At 47.2% G+C, this 20,233-nt stretch overlaps 1 protein-coding gene across 1 annotated transcript in view; it reads left to right on the top strand.

Moving 5' to 3' along the window:
• The first annotated feature begins 318 nt into the window (after positions 1-318).
• sh2d3ca (SH2 domain containing 3Ca) overlaps positions 319-20,233 on the top strand; it is a 28,280-nt gene continuing 8,365 nt past the window's right edge. Inside the window, exons 1-3 of the mRNA XM_066651580.1 lie at positions 319-446; positions 10,190-10,964; positions 15,926-15,965. Coding sequence (XP_066507677.1) covers positions 428-446; positions 10,190-10,964; positions 15,926-15,965 — 834 coding nt within the window. The 5' untranslated portion in view covers positions 319-427. The remainder of the gene's footprint in view (positions 447-10,189; positions 10,965-15,925; positions 15,966-20,233) is intronic.

Consider the following 20,233-nt stretch of genomic DNA (forward strand, 5'->3'; position numbering starts at 1 on the left):
ACACAAGTCTCCCAACATGAATGAATGGCATGTGGTATTTTATATTATATTTAGTAGTTTTTTCATATATAACAGAAGTGTATTAATGTGGAAGGTTGCACACAACTGAATCAAGTGGATTCGGTTCAATGTGGTTTCCTTGAACAGTTGCCCAATGTTTCTGTGTGCAGAATAAAACCTCAGGTGCACACACACTCACACACACACTCACAGGAGCATCATGCATCTGTGAATCTTCACACAGGAAGCATTACACTGTAGCTCTTTACCCTGTAGAAACTTTGAGCCACGGAAGTGTTTAGCCAGCAGTTCTGTCCACACACACACACACGCAAACACACACAAACCACCCCACAAGTCAGTTAGCCGGGTTCTCCAAGTCACTCCCAGAAGACCATAAACATCCTGCTGGTGTCCGCTGAACAACATGATCAAGCGCAAACTGAGTGAGTACAATCAAGTGTGTGTGTGTGTGTGTGTGTGAGAGAGAGAGTCTACAGGAAGACTAATAAGCCCCTCAAACTGCCTCATGAAGAGATGTTGCTGCCTGATAAGCAAGAGTCTGAGCTTGGTAAACTGATCGCTCTCAGTAGAGGTATAATGTGATTTCGATGCCGAGAGACACCTGTTCTTTAATGCTCCTCACTTTCCAGTTCAAAAGGAGGATTTAAAGAGGCAAAAGTTTAAAAGCTGTGGCATTTGGATTAGAATAAGATCATAATTTAGAATCAGAGATGACTCTAATTACACACGGTGTGTTTCAGGGTGGGGTCTGTGTAATGGACAAACTGCTGGACAATCCTCAAACTTGTTCTTGTGTGTTTTAAAGAGATGGTTAAAGGAGAATTCATTCTGTTTTTCATACTTTCTCCAAAACACAGCGACAGTGTTGTACAGTCAGTCCCAGTGTTTCAGAGTGAAGTGGGTCATTGTAGAGACCAAATCTGATTTCTTCACAGTGACAGTGATAGGAACCTGGGGTCGTTTTTCATAATTTTTTTTTTCCATTCATTTTCTGAACCCGCTTCATCCTCTTCAGTGTCATGTATCATTGAGTTCATCGAGTGCAAGGCAGGAACACACTTTAAACGGTGCGCCAGTCCATCACAGGGCATCGCTCTTTCACACTCACATCTGTGGACAATTTCACTCACTCACAAACTCACATCTGTGAAAAATATCACACACTCACGTAAACACTCATTCCCTTGGACACTTTTGTATAATTCACCTATCACTATGTGTTTTGGACTGGAGCGCCTGGAGGGGATCCTTGCAGACAGAGGAAAAACACACCACACAACAACACACACAGTGACCCAATGTTGGCGTTCAAACAAATTTCTAAATAGAAGCATGGTTGTATTTAACTCCAAATAACTGCAGAGTATAAGGGCGGCACGGTGGGTTATGGGTTTGAGTCCCGCTCCGGGTGACTGTTTGTGAGGAGTGTGGTGTGTTCTCCCTGTGTCTGCGTGGGTTTCCTTCAGGTAACTGTCTGTGAGGAGTGTGGTGTGTTCTCCCAGTGTCTGCGTGGGTTTCCTCAGGGTGACTGTCTGTGAGGAGTGTGGTGTGTTCTCTCTGTGTCTGCGTGGGTTTCTTTCAGGTGACTGTCTGTGAGGAGTGTGGTGTGTTCTCCCTGTGTCTGCGTGGGTTTCCTCCGGGTGACTGTCTGTGAGGAGTGTGGTGTGTTCTCTCTGTGTCTGCGTGGGTTTCCTTCAGGTGACTGTCTGTGAGGAGTGTGGTGTGTTCTCCCAGTGTCTGCGTGGGTTTCCTCCGGGTGACTGTCTGTGAGGAGTGTGGTGTGTTCTCCCTGTGTCCGCGTGGGTTTCCTCTGGGTGCCTGTCTGTGAGGAGTGTGGTGTGTTCTCCTTGTGTCTGCGTAGGTTTCCTCTGGTTGACTGTACTGTGAGGAGTGTGGTGTGTTCTCCCTGTGTCTGCGTGGGTTTCCTCCGGGTGACTGTCTGTGAGGAGTGTGGTGTGTTCTCCCTGTGTCTGCGTGGGTTTCCTCCGGTTGACTGTCTGTGAGGAGTGTGGTGTGTTCTCCCAGTGTCTGCGTGGGTTTCCTCAGGGTGACTGTCTGTGAGGAGTGTGGTGTGTTCTCTCTGTGTCTGCGTGGGTTTCCTTCAGGTGACTGTCTGTGAGGAGTGTGGTGTGTTCTCCCAGTGTCTGCGTGGGTTTCCTCCGGGTGACTGTCTGTGAGGAGTGTGGTGTGTTCTCCCTGTGTCCGCGTGGGTTTCCTCTGGTTGACTGTACTGTGAGGAGTGTGGTGTGTTCTCCCTGTGTCTGCGTGGGTTTCCTCCGGGTGACTGTCTGTGAGGAGTGTGGTGTGTTCTCCCTGTGTCTGCGTGGGTTTCATCCGGTTGACTGTCTGTGAGGAGTGTGGTGTGTTCTCCCAGTGTCTGCGTGGGTTTCCTCCGGGTGACTGTCTGTGAGGAGTGTGGTGTGTTCTCCCTGTGTCTGCGTGGGTTTCCTCCGGGTGACTGTCTGTGAGGGGTGTGGTGTGTTCTCCCTGTGTCTGCGTGGGTTTCCTCCGGGTGACTGCCTGTGAGGAGTGTGGTGTGTTCTCCTTGTGTCTGTGTGGGTTTCCTCTGGTTGACTGTACTGTGAGGAGTGTGGTGTGTTCTCCCTGTGTCTGCGTGAGTTTCCTCCAGGTGACTGTCTGTGAGGGGTGTTGTGTGTTCTCCCTGTGTCTGCGTGGGTTTCCTCCGGGTGACTGTCTGTGAGGAGTGTGGTGTGTTCTTTCTGTGTCTGTGTGGGTTTCCTCCAGGTGACTGTCTGTGAGGAGTGTGGTGTGTTCTCCCTGTGTCTGCGTGAGTTTCCTCCAGGTGACTGTCTGTGAGGGGTGTTGTGTGTTCTCCCTGTGTCTGCGTGAGTTTCCTCCAGGTGACTGTCTGTGAGGAGTGTGGTGTGTTCTCCCTGTGTCTGCGTGAGTTTCCTCCAGGTGACTGTCTGTGAGGAGTGTGGTGTGTTCTCCCTGTGTCTGCGTGAGTTTCCTCCAGGTGACTGTCTGTGAGGGGTGTTGTGTGTTCTCCCTGTGTCTGCGTGAGTTTCCTCCAGGTGACTGTCTGTGAGGAGTGTGGTGTGTTCTCCCTGTGTCTGCGTGGGTTTCCTCCGGGTGACTGTACTGTGAGGAGTGTGGTGTGTTCTCCCTGTGTCTGCATGGGTTTCCTCCGGGTGACTGTCTGTGAGGAGTGTGGTGTGTTCTCTCTGTGTCTGTGTGGGTTTCCTCCGGGTGACTGTCTGTGAGGAGTGTAGTGTATTCTCCCTGTGTCTGTGTGGGTTTCCTCCAGGTGACTGTCTGTGAGGAGTGTGGTGTGTTCTCCCTGTGTCTGCGTGAGTTTCCTCCAGGTGACTGTCTGTGAGGAGTGTAATGTGTTCTTCCTGTGTCTGTGTGGGTATCCTCCAGGTGACTGTCTGTGAGGAGTGTGGTGTGATCTCCTTGTGTCTGCGTGACTTTCCTCCAGGTGACTGTCTGTGAGGAGTGTTGTGTGTTCTCCCTGTGTCTGCATAGGTTTCCTCCAGGTGACTGTCTGTGAGGAGTGTGGTGTGTTCTCCCTGTGTCTGCGTGGGTTTCCTCTGGGTGACTGTCTGTGAAGAGTGCGTTGTGTTCTCCCTGTGTCTGCGTGGGTTTCCTCTGGGTGACTGTACTGTGAGGAGTGTGGTGTGTTCTCCCCGTGTCTGCGTGGGTTTCCTCTGGGTGACTGTACTGTGAGGAGTGTGGTGTGTTCTCCCTGTGTCTGCGTGGGTTTCCTCTGGGTGACTGTCTGTGAGGAGTGTGGTGTGTTCTTCCTGTGTCTACGTGTGTATCCTCTGGGTGACTGTACTGTGAGGAATGTGGTGTGTTCTCTCTGTGTCTGTGTGGGTTTCCTCCAGGTGACTGTCTGTGAGGCGTGTGGTGTGTTCTCTCTGTGTCTGAGTGGGTTTCCTCCAGGTGACTGTCTGTGAGGAGTGTGGTGTGTTCTCCCTGTGTCTGCGTGAGTTTCCTCCGGGTGACTGTCTGTGAGGAGTGTCGTGTGTTCTCTCTGTGTCTGAGTGGGTTTCCTCCGGGTGACTGTCTGTGAGGAGTGTGGTGTGTTCTCCCTGTGTCTGCGTGGGTTTCCTCCGGGTGACTGTCTGTGAGGAGTGTGGTGTGTTCTCCCTGTGTCTGCGTGGGTTTCCTTCAGGTGACTGTCTGTGAGGAGTGTGGTGTGTTCTCTCTGTGTCTGAGTGGGTTTCCTCCGGGTGACTGTCTGTGAGGAGTGTGGTGTGTTTTCTCTATTTCTGCGTGGGTTTCCTCCGGGTGACGGTCTGTGAGGAGTGTGGTGTGTTCTCCCTGTGTCTGCATGGGTTTCCTCCGGGTGACGGTCTGTGAGGAGTGTGGTGTGTTCTCTCTGTGTCTGCGTGGGCTTCCTCCCACGGTCCAAAAACACACATTGGTAGGTGGACTGGCGACTCAAAAGTGTCCATGCGACTGTAGGCTCTGGACCCACTGCGACCCTCAACTGGATAAGCGCTTACAGACAACAAATATAAAGAGAATTTTGTGCAGAAGTTTCAGATTACTCCCTAAATACTGCATCAAAGGGCCGTGAGTTTCAGTACAATCATAATCGGACACGTACATATTATAGACGTTGATGAAAATGTCATTATGTCCACGATCTCACGACAGAAAAAAACAAACATCAATATTCATTTCTAAAAAATAAAAAGCTACCGGGCAGATGCTGAAATAAGAGGCATATTGAAACCGTATTAGTCACTGCACATGGATAAACATATGAAAAGAGTCATAAGAACATCATATGGACAGATAAACACTGCGATCTCTCACGGATAAACATGAACAGAATCATATGCTCTCATGACCTCATAACTGCAATGCTCTGACCACAGCCCACATTGCAACTGACCACAGATGCCTCAGTGCACTGCAGTGAAGTAAAGTGAAGTCTGAGGGCTGCCCTGAGAACTAACAAAACAGGAATTAACTCCAGCACGTGTGCAATGAGAAAGGCCTTTCAGCATTGAAGACAGTCCATCAACAATGTCATTTTTGGACCTTTCACTACAATGCTGAGGATATATGTGGGGCTTATTATTTTAGGACATAAACACACACCTGAAGAGAGACGTCATTAACTGTCTTTAAAACTCCACAGGCACTACAGCTAGGCTTCCACAGTCAACTGCTGGGCTTCTCCAGCACATGTGAGAAACTGTAGATGTGTGAGAACAACGTGAGCTTGTGATGAAGGTGGCCAATTAGCATTTCCACATCCCTTTAATTCCTTTCAGGGTTTCATTTCCTTTATTTCACTTCAAATACTACTCTTGCTTAGTTACCCACCATGTTATCCGTAATGACCTGCTGCAAAGGTACTGTATTTAAACGTTCTGATTTTTCTCCTCGGTAACTGCTGAGTTCTCATATGTTATACGTTGACCGCTGACACCTCAGTGCTTCTGTGTTGCATGACTTCGTACAGTTATTTTCCATAGTTCTTTGGACACATTTAGCACTGGGTACTGTGTCAGCGCTGCTCTGACCCGTCTCTTTGTTGCGCCTTTTCCTTTATGTTTGCACTTAGACCTGTAAGCCGTGCAAAGTGTTGTGCTGCTTGATGTTGCTCTATGGCCCTGGAGCAACTCTGTCTTGCTTCGCTTGTGTATGGCTTATAGACACAGTACAGCCTCTAGACTCAAGTTGATGTTTTTAACTTGTTTTATTATGTAACAAACCCCAGAACTGTTTTGTAAAATGCAGTATGAGTGAAAACGTTATAGAATATTCATCCCACGTTGTTTTAAAGCATTACCATATGAGCAGGTGAATATGAAAAGGTTTAAGAGGAACATTCACCAAAGGTTGAGTCTTTGCACATAATTTTATGCCAAACATTTCTCAAATTAAGATTGCAAAATGGTTTTAGAAACCTGGAGAAATACCAGGCCATGCAGCATAAGGCTGGACCCCAATGTTGAATAAGAATGAGGTTTGAGTTCATTGATGTGTGTGAGGAGTTTCCCCTGAGGTGGTGGCAAACGTTGGGTTTCTAGAGAAAGAGATTGTGCTGCCATCAAAGGTGAGGTTTTTCTGAGAAGTCCATGGTTATTTCAGCAAGACAATATCAGAATGTGTGCTTGATTGCGGTCTGCAGTCCAGAGCTGTCGCTTATGGTGCATCATGAGGAGTATTATTAGGCAACCGCCACCACGGACAGTTGAGCAGCTAAGGATTGAATGGCAACAATGGGCAAAATTCCACTTGTAAAAGTTTAACAATTAATAATATTGTCCCTAAATGAGGGCGGCAAGGTGGTGCAGCAGGTAGTGTTGCAGTCACACAGCTACAGAGACCTGGAGGTTGTGGGTTCGAGTCCCGCTCCGGGTGACTGTCTGTGAGGAGTGTGGTGTGTTCTCCCTGTGTCTGCGTGGGTTTCCTCTGGGTGACTGTCTGTGAGGAGTGTGATGTGTTCTCCCTGTGTCTGCGTGGGTTTCCTCCGGGTGACTGTCTGTGAGGAGTGTGGTGTGTTCTTTCTGTGTCTGCGTGGGTTTCCTCTGGGTGACTGTCTGTGAGGAGTGTGATGTGTTCTCCCTGTGTCTGCGTGGGTTTCCTCCGGGTGACTGTCTGTGAGGAGTGTGGTGTGTTCTTTCTGTGTCTTCGTGGGTTTCCTCTGGGTGACTGTCTGTGAGGAGTGTGATGTGTTCTCCCTGTGTCTGCGTGGGTTTCCTCCGGGTGACTGTCTGTGAGGAGTGTGGTGTGTTCTTTCTGTGTCTGCGTGGGTTTCCTCTGGGTGACTGTCTGTGAGGAGTGTGATGTGTTCTCCCTGTGTCTGCGTGGGTTTCCTCCGGGTGACTGTCTGTGAGGAGTGTGGTGTATTCTCCCTGTGTCTGCGTGGGTTTCCTCCGGGTGACTGTCTGTGAGGAGTGTGGTGTGTTCTCCCTGTGTCTGTGTGGGTTTCCTCCGGGTGACTGTCTGTGAGGAGTGTGGTGTGTTCTCCCTGTGTCTGCGTGGGTTTCCTCCGGGTGACTGTCTGTGAGGAGTGTGGTGTGTTCTCCCTGTGTCTGCGTGGGTTTCCTCCGGGTGGCTGTCTGTTAGGAGTGTGGTGTGTTCTCCCTGTGTCTGCGTGGGTTTCCTCTGGGTGACTGTCTGTGAGGAGTGTGATGTGTTCTCCCTGTGTCTGCGTGGGTTTCCTCCGGGTGACTGTCTGTGAGGAGTGTGGTGTGTTCTCCCTGTGTCTGCGTGGATTTCCTCCGGGTGACTGTCTGTGAGGAGTGTGGTGTGTTCTCCCTGTGTCTGCGTGGGTTTCCTCCGGGTGGCTGTCTGTTAGGAGTGTGGTGTGTTCTCCCTGTGTCTGCGTGGGCTTCCTCCGGGTGACTGTCTGTGAGGAGTTTGGTGTGTTCTCCCTGTGTCTGCGTGGGCTTCCTCTGGGTGCTCCGGTTTCCTCCCACAGTTCAAAAACACACGTTGGTAGGTGGATTGGTGACTCAAAAGTGTCCGTAGGTGTGAGTGTGTGAGTGAATGTGTGTGTCTGTGTTGCCCTGTGAAGGACTGGCGCCCCCTCCAAGGTGTATTCCAATGATTTCAGGTAGGCTCTGGACCCACCGTGACCTGTATAAGGGTTACAGATAATGAATGAACGAATCCCTAAATGATTAAACAGTGTGATTACTTGTAATGGCAATGTAACACAGTGGTAACCAGGCAATTTTCCCCAAAGATTTTGTGTTGTTTTGCAGGAATCTGGTGCTTAATGTGTTTATATTCACAAAATACACTCAAGTTTGAATAAAATCATTGGAAATCTTTCAAATTTACTTGGGCTTAATGATATAGACCTTAAACATTCTATGGTCAGTGATTAGTATTTTAAGATCAGTGCCAAACTGAGTAAATCCTGAAGATAAAATGATACTGAACCTGAAAATTTGTGTTATGTAACACACCCTTCCTTAATAGGAAACCAAGGCGTCCTGTTTCAGAATGATTTCTATGTAATGGAAGATGTGTGGGTGCAGGAGGTGAAGGACTGTTATGATCTGAAAAGATTGAAGTGATAACAGTGAAACAGTGAGGTTTGAATGATATTTCGAACGTCACTGTCCAGTACATGATAAAGTAAATTTGCTGTTTATTACTGTTACTGTTTAACACTTTTCCTGGCCTGTGTCTTAGGGAAGTTGTTAAAAGTTTACACGCATCAGCAGTGTTTGTATGGAAGCCTTAAAAGGCCATGGTTTTGCATAGTTTTCCACTCTATCGTATAATTCATTATGATCATTTTATGAAGATAAATACAGGTTCATTCATTCGTTCATTCATTATCTGTAACCCTTATCCAGTTCAGGGTCGCGGTGGGTCCAGAGCCTACCTGGAATCATTGGCGCAAGGCAGGAATACACCCTGGAGGGAGCGCCAGTCCTTCACAGGGCAACACACACTCACACATTCACTCACACCTACGGACACTTTTGAGTCGCCAATCCACCTACCAACGTGTGTTTTTGGACTGTGGGAGGAAACCGGAGCACCCAGAGGAAACCCACACAGACACAGGGAGAACACACCACACTCCTCACAGACAGACACCCGGAGGAAACCCACGCAGACACAGGGAGAACACACCACACTCCTCACAGACAGTCACCCGGAGGAAACCCACGCAGACACAGGGAGAACACACCACACTCCTCACAGACAGTTACTCGGAGGAAACCCACGCAGACACAAATTCAGGTTGTTTTTTCTTTTTTATCAAATCCAGAAAACTCACTAGCACCTGCAAAATAGGCGGCAAAAAAAAGAAGCTTGCGTTTGTATGATTTAGTTGTTTGTTCTGTTTATTGCTTTCCTTTTCTTTTCCTTTTCATACTTTTCTTTTCCAGCAACTGAACGTACACCATTCATCTGAGAACATTTAGATAATGAGCTTAACAGGCTGAATATGTTCATTATCTTAAGTTCTCGGATGAACTGTCTACAAACAATGAACGGAACGAATACAGGGATGTTCATTGTGTTCAGTATTTGATGTTAATTATCACCTGTAATGAAGAATGTCATCCAGGAAAAACGCTACTACCGCAGACACTACAGCCCGTGGAGCAAAGTCGGAGCCTGATCATTTTAAGTGAGTGCCTGGATTGTGACAAAAGAGAAGAGGGAATACAAGGCAGGAAACTGTAATCCTCTCTGGGACAGCAATTATGATGATGTATAGCAAGCCTTCTCTACTTTTACTGCTCGAAGAAAGGAAGGAATGTTAATGCAGTGAGAGCGCTGCTGGGTTTGAATAGCGATGTGGGTCATAGTGAAGCGTCTTCTGTATATCTAGGCTTTATCAATCGCATTTAACTCTGCTTTCATGAAGACTGGTGCTTGTCTCTCAGACATGACGACTGCATTCCAGCTCATGTAGTAATCCACAGAGCTACAGCACGTTAAGATGGCTGCCGTCCAAATCTAATTTCAGTGGTTTAGTCTGCTGGGGGCATACATGTCTCCTACAGGGCTCAACAGAGCTTATGCGTTTACATTTATAAAGTCTCTCGTGTAAAAGGAAATCTGACTGGGGAATGTGTGGGGGCGACCATGGAGGAACATCTCATACAGTCCATCACACTGTGGGCAAACAGGACAGCACCAAATATGGAATGGGTTCTTCTACCCATGAAAGAACAGCAAGGACAGACGATGGTGTAGCTGGAAGATTGAAGGCTTGTGTTTTTCTAATGATGTAATAACGGCTGACATATTATAAGTCGCTGTTTCCTGATAACATGAAGTGTTCTGACTTAGCTCCAGGTTTTGATGTCATAGTCCCGCCCCCTCATCTGAGTATCTCCAATCACAGTGCTGGACACGCATTCATGTGAGATAACAAAGCTGAGTTTTAACCATACAAAATGGCAGAAACAAGAACAGAGAGGGAAGAGAACTTAGCAAAAATGACAAAAAAAACCCCCCAAAAAATAGGACCTCGCTTCTTCTTGTTGTGCACTCAGGTTGGGGCAGCTGTGGCTCATTCTCATTTAAAGGAACAGGTGCTGAAACTGGTCGTATTCAACAGAGCTAATTAGACAAGGGGAGAACCCTGCTGTGGTGTTTGTTGCTTGTGGTATTTTGACCAAAGCAGGTCATAGATGTTTCATTTTGTTCCAGTTTTATTTTAAATCTTTTTCTTATTTTTTTTGTGTGTCTCCAGGTTTCAAATGGTTCGGCAGTCTTTCCAACCTCTCCTTTCGACGTAAATCGGATGCAGGAAAGGATGGTGCTCCAAAAGATGAAGCCACTGACCAACTCCCAGCCGGAGAGAAGACCCTGGATGACCTGGACGCTCGGCCTCGCCTCCCCAGCTACGTCCGCTCCAGCGACATGTACACGCACATGGGGACCATGCCCCGCCACCAGAAGAAGAAGGAGAAGAAGGCTAAAGAACAAGAGCAGAAGAGTTTTAAGTCTAAAGGCAAGACCAGGTCGAGTCAACTGGGTCGAAGCCAAAGCATGAAACCTTCAATGGATTATGTGTGTGAATCTCCTCTGATGACCGCCCTCTCAGGGAAGAGTTTCTCAACCCTAGAGAGGACCACCACAGAGCGTAAGCCCACAGCCAGTGAAAAGAGTATCCTTGCTCCAGCAGCTGGGTCAGCCCATGAAGACCCCAAGGACCAACCCATTCAGGATCCTTATCAAGTCCAAGCACCTGAAGCTGTGACCGCTGACCAGTGCCTTGTAGATCCCTCCCCTGGAAGCTCAAAACCATCCAAATATCCAGATACATCCCAGGAAGTCACTCAGAGCAAGGAATCTGAGGTTAGACCTACTTTGCCTTCAAAGCGAGCCTCTAAAAAAGGTTCGGACAACCCCCAGAAGGTCACCAATCTCAACATTTTGCCAGAGAGGATGGAAATTTTGACCAAATTAGAGGAAGAGGAAGAAAAAAAGGTCCTGGACTTTGGAGAAGTGAAGCTAACTGAAAAGTAAGACCCAGTTCTGTTACTTGATTTTCATTTTGACTTTTTTTGGGTGGTCCAAGTGAAACTGGTCATGGGAGGGTATGATTTATACGTACAGAACCGTGTGTGTTGGGGGGCCACAGATTAGTTCAATTCCCACTTGCGTTGTCCTGCTGCACAACAACAATAAAAGCTCAATAACGTTGTTCTGCAGGCCCCCTACTGGCCATCACATGAATGTTATCAGAGTAATAGCTTGGCTTTCTTTGTGTGGGTGGGTCTGTGTTGAGCTGCTGGTGAGCAATGAGGATGCTATGAAGACAGTTCACACTTCTCTGTTAGCCATAGATCATAGCATTCTACCAAAATATATTCAGTCAGAGTTCAGATGAGGGACCTTGAAAATTAGGGAAAGTGTGTTATATTCCCACTGTGGGTTCATTTATGAAAGGGCTACAGTAGCAGAGAAGACAAAAGCCATCTCCCTGTGAATTCCTATTCGGTGCCACGACACCCCTCCGAATCTGGGTGAGTCAGAGATGACATCATTACAGCTTTCATCAGCCCTCCTCAGTGGGGGCTTGTTTGAGAATCCAGACACAGGCTTCAAACCCTGGAAAGGAACATTTTACCTCCCCTTCTCTTTACTGATGTCCACTGTTTTAAAATCCATAAGCCTGGATGTTTGTGTCAGATCGCATCAGACAGAAGGAAGCGTAGAGGGGCTTAGAGCACCTGTAACCTCTGCGGAGATCTCTTAGACTGCTTGGAAAAAGTTGCCTGTAGAAAAGCTACAGCATGAGTGTGGGGTGAGTACACCTACTGTCGCCGAATGATTTGGGGAAAATTTTTTGTGATTGCTTTTAAAATAACATTAATTTCATAAATTAACTTCCAGCACTGAAGATCAGCACTAAGCTCAGGACCAAGGGCTGAACACTGATTGTACTGGCGGTTAAACAGTTAAACAGCCTGGCGTTCTCATGTTAAACGGCTTCACTTCAGACGTAAAGAGTAAGCTTCGTACAGCGGGGCTCGCTTTAGTGGAATTTTAAGAGACAACTAGAGTCCAGACACTGTACGAACACAAAGTGGCAGCACTCAAGGATTGTGACAAAAAATGCTGTGGGGTTTTTTGTTGTTGCAGCTGAAGGAATAAGGGATTTTCATTCACACACAGTCATGTGGTGTAGAGGTGTTAGATCCACACAAACGAGTCCAAATCACAACTTTCTGAACAATTCTAATTGTATATTTTCTTGGTTTGAACTTATTTTCCCGTGCACTATTAAAATTGTTATCTTATATTTATCACAGACACTTTATACGTCATTTACAAGTGTTTCAAATTGTTTTAATATTTAAGCAGTTGTTTTATACATTTGTTTCTGGAAAGCTACAAATACGATTGTGCTGTTACTGCAGCGATTCCTAAAAGCAGCTGAAAGGCTGTTATTTACAGGATGTGAGTGTAAGGGTTTATAAATCTGTAGCTTCTTAAAGCTGTAATTTAACTTTGATCATGCACTGAGGCGCTCTGGAGCTGGAGAAAGTGGTCCAGGGTTAAAATCACATTGTGTTGTGTTTTTTTTTTTTTTTTTTGCTCCATAACAACATAGTGTTTTTAAATAATTGCGCTCGTGTTTCACTCAGGAAACAATTCAATGCATCAGAAGAGATCCAGTTTCACAATGTCAGTATTTTCCTAAACGTGTACATCCTCTACAGAGAACACACTTCTCCACATTTAAAGAACAGTTACTGTTCATTCATTCATATTCTGAAACCACTTATCCAGTTCAGGGTCGCGGTGGGTCCGGAGTCTACCCAGAATCACTGGGTCCGAGGCAGGAATACACCATGGAGGGGGTGCCAGTCCTTCACAGGGCAACACACACTCACATATTCACTCACAAGCACGGACACTTTTGAGTCACCAATCCACCTACCAACGTGTGTTTTTGAAGCGTGGGAGGAAACCGGAGCACCCGGAGGAAACCCACGCAGACACAGAGAGAACACACCACACTCCTCACATACAGTCACCCGGAGGAAACCCACGCACACACAGAGAGAACACACCACACTCCTCACAGACAGCCACCCGGAGGAAACCCACGCAGACACAGGGAGAACACACCACACTCCTCACAGACAGTCACCCGGGGGAAACCCACGCAGACACAGAGAGAACACACCACACTCCTCACAGACAGTCACCCGGAGGAAACCCACACAGACACAGGGAGAACACACCACACTCCTCACAGACAGTCACCCGGAGGAAACCCACGCAGAAACAGGGAGAACACACCACACTCCTCACAGACAGTCACCCGGAGGAAACCCACGCATACACAGAGAGAACACACAACACTCCTCACAGACAGTCACCTGGAGGAAACCCACGCAGACACACGGAGAACACACCACACTCCTCACAGACAGTCACCCGGAGGAAACCCACACAGACACAGGGAGAACACACCACACTCCTCACAGACAGTCACCCGGAGGAAACCCACGCAGACACAGGGAGAATCACACCACACTCCTCACAGTCACCCGGAGGAAACCCACGCATACACAGAGAGAACACACCACACTCCTCACAGACAGTCACCTGGAGGAAACCCACGCAGACACACGGAGAACACACCACACTCCTCACAGACAGTCACCCGGAGGAAACCCACGCAGACACAGGGAGAACACACCACACTCCTCACAGACAGTCACCCGGAGGAAACCCACGCAGAAACACGGAGAACACACCACACTCCTCACAGACAGTCATCCGGAGGAAACCCACGCAGACACAGAGAGAACACACCACATTCCTCACAGACAGTCACCTGGAGGAAACCCACGCAGACACACGGAGAACACACCACACTCCTCACAGACAGTCACCCGGAGGAAACCCACGCAGACACAGGGAGAACACACCACACTCCTCACAGACAGTCACCCGGAGGAAACCCATGCAGACACAGGGAGAACACACCACACTCCTCACAGACAGTCACCCGGAGGAAACCCACGCAGACACAGGGAGAACACACCACACTCCTCACAGACAGTCACCCGGAGGAAACCCACGCAGACACAGGGAGAACACACCACACTCCTCACAGACAGTCACCCGGAGCGGGACTCTAACCAACAACCTCCAGGTCTCCGGAGCTGTGTGACTGAGACACTACCTGCTGCACCACCGTGCCCTCAGTCATGTTTTATTTTTTAATAAATAAAGAAATCCTTCAGATGATATATAAATACACTAGATAGTTCCATAGCTGTAATTTCGCTTGTGCAGCAATTAAAGTGAAGAAAGTGTCATCCCAGCTCAGCAACATCACAGGTTTCACTAGGATTTTTTCTGCAGACAGCAGCTTATGACTCATGAAAAGTGATGTTTCAGACCCAGGAGGAGGAACATCTGCAGGACGTCTGATGTAACTGCTGCTTTGATGCTGCTATCAAATCATGTGCATGTTTTATTTTGCACCAACAGAGGGCGCCAACAGGGTCCTGCTCTTTAACCTGACACCTTTAAAAGAGCTGAGACCAGAGAGAAGGCGGAGTGATCACTCAGTTGGGCTCAGAGAGAGAGAGAGAGAGAGAGAAAGAGAGAGAAACAGAGAGAGAGTGAGAGAGAGAGAAAAAGAGAGAGAAACAGAGTGAGAGAGAGAAACAGAGAGAAACACAGAGAGAGAAACAGAGAGAGAGAGAGAGAAACAGAGTGAGAGAGAGAAACAGAGAGCGAGAGAGAGAGAGAAACAGAGAGAGAGAAACAGAGAGAGAGAGAGAGAGAGAAACAGAGAGATAGAAAAAGAGAGAGAAACAGAGAGCGAGAGAGAGAGAGAAACAGAGAGCGAGAGAGAGAGAGAAACAGAGAGAGAGAGAGAAACAGAGAGAGAGAGAAACAGAGAGAGAGAGAAACAGAGAGAAAGAGAAAAAAAAACAGAGAGAGAGAAATAGAGAGAAACAGAGAGAGAGAGAAAGAGAGAGACAGAAAGAAACAGAGAGAGAGAGAGAGACAGCAGCAGAGAGTGATATATAAAGAGAGACATCACTGTGAACTTCCCCTTGGGGATAAATTAAGGTGATCTAATGTAATCTGAAGAGAGATACAGAGAAAGATGCTGATCTATCAGAGAGACATTGCTGTTTCAGACCTAGATTCTCAGCAGCTACATAGTGTTAAATATTCTCCCCCTTTTCCAAAATTAAACAAAGTTCCGGGTCTTAACAAAAGGTGAAGTGACCTTCTTTAAAAATGCCACAAGGATCAAACCTGTTCTGAAGGGCCTGTTTCAGGGCCTGTTCCTTTAAATGATAATGAGTCGCTCGCTGTTCACCCAGACCCCGAGCGCACAGCAGTGAGCAGCAAGGAGCAGAAGCTTTGTGTTTTAGCCGTTTTTGCTCAGTTCTCAGTGCTCTTATTTCGTCATGTTCGTTGTGTTAGTTTTGCTCTGTTTAACCTCTCACATAACCGGGGGTCCAGCGCTGTGATTGGAGACACTTAGATGAGGGGGCGGGGTAATTCTAAAGTCTCTGCATGCTACATCATACGCAGTACAAAATCAGAACCGCTCGTTTTATTCCATGTTTTCTGAATGAGGCAGATCACGAAAGACTGACTGGGTGGTCTTGTTTGGCAAAGTGTGTGTGTTTAGTAGCTCAAGATCTCCAGATTAATGTATACGTGCACTGAACAAGTAGTTATTCCCTCTTTAAAAACAACTTTGCCGCGTGGAGAAGGTGTATTTAATGTAATGCCCGCTCCATCTCTGTCCTACGGAGCCTTAGGGAAGCTCAGCTCCAGCTGATTCAGCACGATGTATCTGCTGCTGTTTGTCTGACTGTATAACTATAAATCTGTCATTACTTTTCACTACTTTTGGGGGTGTACTATCTCTCACTGTCTCTCTCTGAAAGAAATGACTCAGGAAAATAATTCCCTTATGTTCTCTCCACAGTGGGAAAGGCTACACAGACAACCAAGGAGAATATGTGGAGGTAAGATTCTCCACTTCTGTGTCTTTGTCTTTTTGTCTTCCTCTCTCTCTCTCTCTCTCTCTCTCTCTCTCTCTCTCTCTCTCTCTGTCTCTCTCTCTCTCTCTCTTTCTCTCTCTCTCTCTCTCTCTCTCTTCCTCTCTCTCTCTCTCACTCTCTCTCTCACTCTCTCTGTTTCTCTCTCTCTCTCTCTCTGTTTCTCTCTTTCTCTCTGTTTCTCTCACTCTCTCTCTGTTTCTCTTTTTCTCTCTCTCTCTGTTTCTCTCTCTCTCTGTTTCTCTCTATTTCTCTCTCTCTGTGTTTCTCTCTATTTCTCTCTCTCTCTCTGTTTCTCTCTCTCTCTCTCTGTTTCTCTCTCTCTCTCTCTGTTTCTCTATTTCTCTCTCCGTTTCTCTCTCTCTCTCTCTCTCTCTCTCTCTCTCTCTCTCTCACACACACACACACACACACACACACACACACACACACACACACAGCTGGTTCTCTTTGGCTATCCGCTTGTGTCAGTGTTTTCCCATTCCAAAGTCATGCAATGTTTTTAATTCGTCATATTAATTAAGCTAAACATGAATGAATAGACCCCGTAATCAATGACGTCAGTGGGTCAAAAGTCACTGGGTCTTTCCCACCTCCTAATGATCAGCTACTGTTTAATTGGTTTGTTCTCTTTCAACACTTTCTCATTCACTGAGCTGTTTAGACCATTCTTCCGGGACTGAGGCTGTGACTCGGTGTCCGGACACTAGATGGCGCTGCAAACTCTCTAGGAGAATAGGTGCGGTCAGACCTAGGAGTTTAACATGTACACACACACACACACAGAGAGAGAGAGAGAGAGAGAGAGAGAGAGAGAGAGAGAGAGAGAGATGAACATAAACTACAATAAAATATAGATGAACAGGAACAAATAAAAAGAATGCAGTGTGTGTGTGTGTGTGTGTGTGTGTGTGTGTGTGTGTGGACTGTCCCAGTGCACTTCTTTCATCAACAACGCTTTTATAAAGCTATGTCCATACAAAGATGCTAGCATTGCTAATAATGAATGAGATGTAATGTGGAGTTGGAGAGACCTGACTAGCAATGATTCATTAGCGATGCTAGCCACTCTGGCTAAAGTGCTTCTTCTGTATCTTGATATGGCCTCCCTTTCTTTTTTATCCTTGGTTCTTTATCCACCCCCCCCCCCACCCCCGTCCCCCACTCCACCATCTCCCTTCTCTCCCTCTCCACGCTCCCTCACTCCCTTCGCTGTAAAACTTTCATGTTGTTGGAGTTGAGCTGAGGATGCGGCCTGAATGCTCACTGTTACAGAGAGTGAGGAGTTTTCTCTGAGTGCTCACCGCTCAGACGGGAACTCAAGAGTCTCCGCGTCTATAAACAGAAACTTCCCATGGTGCATCAGTGCCGGTGGCCTACATGTGGTATATGTGGTGCAGGTGGAGCTGAGATACACTGAAGAAATACACCGCTGCATAAAAATAAAAGAATACTTCACGTTTTCCTAACTGTTAATGCCACAATGTGGGTGAGGGTTTCAAATACTTTTTCATAAATATGCCATAGGCATTATATATGCTTTTATATATTCGTGTACAGAACAGAAATGTTCAGATACACTTCTACTCGACACACACTGGGCACTGGTGTTTTTACTCATCATTTTTAATGATGCTAGTTTTATCAATATGTTAATTATATATTCAGATTGCTTTTGGCTTTGATAAGAATCATCACATAGGAGTAATCTCTATGTGCCACGTCTACTGTGCAGAGTCCATTAACACAGACATTGTTGGCCGCAATTATAAGTCCATTTAAACATAATACGTTTTCTTGCTAAGTAAAGGAAAACTTGCCACGTTGTCTGTGCTAAGAAGCTTTACTGCACAAATATATCAGATAAACACAAATCCTGCAACGACTTGAATTTATTCAGCCGTTTCCATTCCGTCACAAACTGAAGACTCAGCATTTATGGACTTAACAAGCATAAACTCTTATCATAGTCATATATTTTCAGTTTGTCGCAGTCACACAGCTCCAAGGACCTGCAGGTTGTGGGTTTGAGTGCTGCTCCGGGTGACTGTCTGTGAGGAGTGTGGTGTGTTCTCCCTGTGTCTGCGTGGGTTTCCTCCGGGTGACTGTCTGTGAGGAGTGTGGTGTGTTCTCCCTGTGTCTGTGTGGGTTTCCTCCGGGTGACTGTCTGTGAGGAATATGGTGTGTTCTCTCTGTGTCTGTGTGGGTTTCCTCTGGGTGACTGTCTGTGAGGAATGTGGTGTGTTCTCTCTGTGTCTGTGTGGGTTTCCTCTGGGTGACATTCTGTGAGGAGTGTGGTGTGTTCTCTCTGTGTCTGTGTGGATTTCCTCCGGGTGACTGTCTGTGAGGAGTGTGGTGTGTTCTCCCTGTGTCTGCGTGGGTTTCCTCCGGGTGACTGTCTGTGAGGAGTGTGGTGTGTTCTCCCTGTGTCTGCGTGGGTTTCCTCCAGGTGCTCCGGTTTCCTCCCAAAAACACACATTGCTAGGTGAATTGGCGACTCAAAAGTGTCCGTAGGTTTGAGTGAATGTGTGTTGCCTTGTGAAGGACTGGCGCCCCCTCCAGGGCGTTATCCTGTCTTGCGGCCAGTGATTCCAGGTGTGCTCCAGACCCTCCGTGACCCTGAACTGCATAAGTGGTTACAGACAATAAATGAATGAATGAATGAACCAACCAAACAAACAACCTCCTTTGGTTCATTATAGAGCATAGAAAGACGACACCGACCCTGGGCGAGGGGGCAGTGTGAAAACTGAAAGAAATATATCAGAATGAGAAGGAGGAGAGGTGTGAGAGTAGAGAGTGGACAGATGATAGGCGAGTTAGTGTCGGCTCCTCATTATGCCAGGCTCACAGGGAGAGGAAAATTAGATGGAAATGTAAACAGCGGGAAAATGATGGAAAAATGGGACAGAGGCTGGAGAAAGTGAGAGACAGAGATAGAGAGAGACAGAGAGAGAGGGGGTGGAAGAAAAGAGTAATATGAGCATTCAGCCAGCATTGGGAGACTCTAATGAAAGAAATGGGGTATGAGGTTAGAAAGTGGTGCCAAGGATTAATGGACATGCATGTTCATGTGCACACGCAGAGCATGAGTACATAGAGTGAACACCATGAATGTCAAAACTGCTCAAAAAAACAGGGGGAGAACAAACACTTCTATGAAAATGTTCATTTCTGCTGGTTCCCCTATGGGAATACCAATACTGTGTTAGCTCAGCACTAACTGTGGTGTATACTAATTTTTCATTCATTCATTCATTCATTATCTGTAACCCTTATCCAGTTCAGGATCGCGGTGGGTCCAGAGCCTACCTGGAATCATTGGGAACAAGGCGGGAATAGACCCTGGAGGGGGCGCCAGTACTTCACAGGGCAACACACACTCACATTCACTCACACACTCACACCTACGGACACTTTTGAGTCGCCAATCCACCTACCAACGTGTGTTTTTGGACTGTGGGAGGAAACCGGAGCACCCGGAGGAAACCCACGCAAATACAGAGAGAACACACCAACTCCTCACAGACAGTCACCCGGAGGAAACCCACGCAGACACGGGGAGAACACACCACACTCCTCACAGACAGTCACCCAGAGGAAACCTACACAGACACCGAGAGAACACACCACACTCCTCACAGACAGTCACCTGGAGGAAACCCACGCAGACACCGAGAGAACACACCACACTCCTCACAGACAGTCACCTGGAGCAGGAATCGAACCCACAACCTCCAGGCCCCTGGAGCTGTGTGTCTGCGACACTAACCTGCTGCACCACCGTGCCGCCCTATACTAGTTTATGAAATCCTTTTTGGTAAAGAGCCATGTCATGTATTATTAGAAACCACAACGATCAGCTACACTGGGCGTAAGGGTTAAATTGTGCAAATGAGTCTTTGTCCCCAACACTTACTTTAAAGCCAGAAGCATGAAAACAAGCAGAGACTGCGGCTGGTGTTTAAAGGGACTCTTTTTAAAGGGGCGGCGCACAGTGGTGTGGGGGATATGGCAGACAGAAATGGATGGGTGGAGGACAAAAAGAGGTAATGGTGTGAGTGGGAGGGGTGAGTTTATGTGTTAATTTAGGGTAATTAACTTGTGTCTGGCACTCAGCCTGGTATTTGTCCAGCCGTGCACCCGCCCACCCACCCACACACAAGCTGATGTGACTTAGAGGTGACTTAGATCCAGCTGGGTGCAGAAGCACATCCCCTTCCTCTCTTTCCTCT

The sequence above is a fragment of the Hoplias malabaricus genome, chromosome 18, assembly GCF_029633855.1.
Source record: "Hoplias malabaricus isolate fHopMal1 chromosome 18, fHopMal1.hap1, whole genome shotgun sequence".
NCBI classification, from domain to species: domain Eukaryota; kingdom Metazoa; phylum Chordata; class Actinopteri; order Characiformes; family Erythrinidae; genus Hoplias; species Hoplias malabaricus.